At 29.3% G+C, this 3,042-nt stretch overlaps 1 protein-coding gene across 1 annotated transcript; it reads right to left on the bottom strand.

Annotated features, from left to right (window-relative positions):
* Positions 1-251: 251 nt before the first annotated feature.
* On the bottom strand, positions 252-2,390 carry LOC145010879 (inositol oxygenase 4-like). Its single transcript, XM_078969442.1, has 9 exons — positions 2,234-2,390; positions 1,990-2,137; positions 1,612-1,898; positions 1,410-1,522; positions 1,184-1,306; positions 891-960; positions 746-824; positions 568-649; positions 252-477 (listed from the first exon to the last, which is right to left on the bottom strand). The coding sequence occupies exons 1-9, from the start codon at positions 2,262-2,264 to the stop codon at positions 451-453; spliced, it is 960 nt and encodes a 319-aa protein (XP_078825568.1). The 5' UTR covers positions 2,265-2,390; the 3' UTR covers positions 252-450.
* Between the last annotated feature and the right edge of the window lie 652 nt (positions 2,391-3,042).

Raw genomic sequence — 3,042 nt, 5'->3', positions numbered from 1 at the left:
GAATAATCAATAAAAGAAATCTTGTCAACTTGTTATGAATATATTATATTAAAAAAATTCAACAATAATATAATATAGTAATGATATAACAATGAGATGATATGAAATAGATTGATTTCATGGCCACGAAAATGACAACAATGTCCTATATGTAATTTTAGCGTATTCGAAACGTTAACAAGCTTCTTTGTCTGGTATTGTTTGGGGAAAATGGCACTTGAATATAAATTTACCGAAGCAAACATGAAAAATTATTACACAGATAACAGATTCAATTAATTTGAAAAGAAATCTTTCAATGGATAAAAAACAAAAAAGTATTAACAAACTTCCCATTTCCCAACTCTCTTATAAAATAGATAGCAACACTACAAATTGCAGTGTAGTACAACAATGTTCCTTCAATAAATCATCACTTTTTCTCGTATCAATCTTTTGTAGAAACTTGCTTCACCATCTTAGCTTTTCTGGGAAATACTGAAAAAAGGAATACACAAGATGTAATCAAGTGAAAATTCAATAATATTTGATGAAATATTATACACATAAAAAAAAATAGTGTCTTACCTTTTGAATGAGTGATTGGTAGTAAGGCTTCACCTTTTCAACATCAACACGGACTTTACTTTTACTATAAAGATCATACTTACTACAAATAATAATTAAACATAATATATCATTAATTAAATATTTTTATGTAATTAATTACTTTGCATTACGTGTACACAAAAGTTTGCGTACTTACTTGAAGATTTGAAGCCATTTCAAGTTCTCAACATCTTCCTCATTCATCAAATGCTTATAAGCTCCAGAACGATGCATTGCTGGAAGAATTTAAAAAAATAATTTTTTTTTTAAGAAATAATATTAAAATATATATAGCAACTTACGATAGAAAGAATGGTAACGAATGACAAATAATCCAGCTTGAGGCAACGTAGTCCCATTTTCCTTTGCTACCTGCGAATTAAAAAGCAGAAATTGTTTTTAATTTCTCTTTATTATAATAAAATTTATTATGCTTTTAGGGACCTACATTGAAGGTAACATATCCACAAAAAGAACAAGTATATATATATATATATATATATATATATATATATATATATATATATATATATATATATATATATATATATATATATATATATATATATATATATATATGTTTTAGATTTCATACCAAGTACATATAATCATCATGGCCCCATGAAATCATCACATTATCTAGTCCACATCCTTCGGAATAAATCCCATTCTTAGTTTGATAAACAGGATTCTTAACATCAGGGTTTTCCTTGAAATACTGCACAATATATAAAAAACATTAAATAATTTATCAATTGTCACTAATTCTTTAATCTTTATGAATTAATTATAATTAATCTCTAGATTAAAAAAATATATACCTTATGATGAATAATTGATTCATCAAAAGCACAACCAAGAGGATGTGTGTCACCCACAACTGCCCACTGGGGTAGCTCTCCAAATTTTGGCAAGAGTAGAACTTTTCCAAGGTCTACAAATAAAAAATATCATAATCCACCATGAACATGTTAATATATAGATATAGATATTAATTTATTTATAATATATATAGATATATACCATGAATAAGGGCAGTCAAATGAAGCCAATCTTCATTTGGATAATCTTTACGAATGGCTTCAGCTGTCTGTAACAAATGCTCGATTTGTGGTTCATCCAAATCAGGATCACTATCGTCTACGACTTCATTCAATAATTCACAACATTCCCATATACTCATTTCAAGCTTATCCAATTTCTTATACTCTTCTCTCATTTTCTTCACAAATTCATATGTTTGGTTAATGTGATTCATCCTATAGCATTCTTCCACTTGCTTCTGTCTTTTACTCTCGACGTCATAATCTCTGCAAGATAGAACAATCTCATCGTTCATTGATGTCGACGTTTAAAAAAAAAAAAAAACGTTTATTTGAGAGTTTCAAAATTTAAAAAAACCTGAATGTGTGACCAAATGCATTGATTTCTGGGGCATCAAAACCACCACTAGCCACATTATCAGGCACTACAAACCCTCCATCTAATACCAATTCATTGGTATTATTATTATTGTTACTATAGTTCTTATTTTCCACCACCTCGGAATCTACAAATAAACAAGAACAAAATGTTATTCATAACATCAAACAACCCTCTATTATAAACAATAACTATTCAAAAAAAAAAAAAAAAAAAGAGTTACCTGTTTGAGGTTGGTCGATGCAAACAGTCATGTTTAGAATAACGAAAAATAAAAAGGAGATATAACACAATTGGTGTTGTTTTGATGATGAACAATGAAAAATACGAAGTTTTTTATAGGTGTTTTGAGAGAGGTCCTTGTTTGCTATTTGGAAAAGTTTTGAGTCCTCGTTTGAAATTATATTTATATGTTACTGTTTCCACCTATAAAAAAACGCGATGATAGATAGATTGATACACGTGATAGGCTTGCCTTGCCCACTCTCACTATCACCGCGTGACGTATATTAACGGGTTATTTGAGATATTTTAGAAAGTGTTGTACACGCGCGTGGAAACTCGAGTGACGAATATGAGGATAGTATGACTCAGTTCCAGCGTGTAGTTAACCGCCAAAGTTAATAGATGAGAGAATCGACGGGGTTCTGAGTCATTGCCGACGATGCTTTGACTATTTTTCAAAATTTATTAGCTGTTTCCCTTTCAATATCTGACATCATCAACCCATTCTTTGACTTCAAAAGTAATCTCATCTTACGGTTATTAATTTGACACGTCACGTATCGATACTCCCTATCACAAACGTCCCGCACTGGATTACTTATTTGCGTTCGTGCCTTAACGTGTCAACGTTTATCACGTTTAACTTTCAAAAGAAAGTGATGAAGATCTATCATATATTATATAAATATTTTATAGACAAAAATGCATTTTCAATGATTATAATACTATAAAAGGTAGTTAAAACTTTAAGGTATGTTTTTTCTTCTTAAACTTTTATAACAAAAAATCTTTGATAAAAATCACCAT

The sequence above is a fragment of the Lactuca saligna genome, chromosome 8 (assembly GCF_052625555.1).
Source record: "Lactuca saligna cultivar CGN05327 chromosome 8, ASM5262555v1, whole genome shotgun sequence".
NCBI lineage: Eukaryota > Viridiplantae > Streptophyta > Magnoliopsida > Asterales > Asteraceae > Lactuca > Lactuca saligna.
The sequence above is the reverse complement of the archived record's forward strand: the minus strand, read 5'-3'. Positions and strand labels throughout refer to the sequence as shown.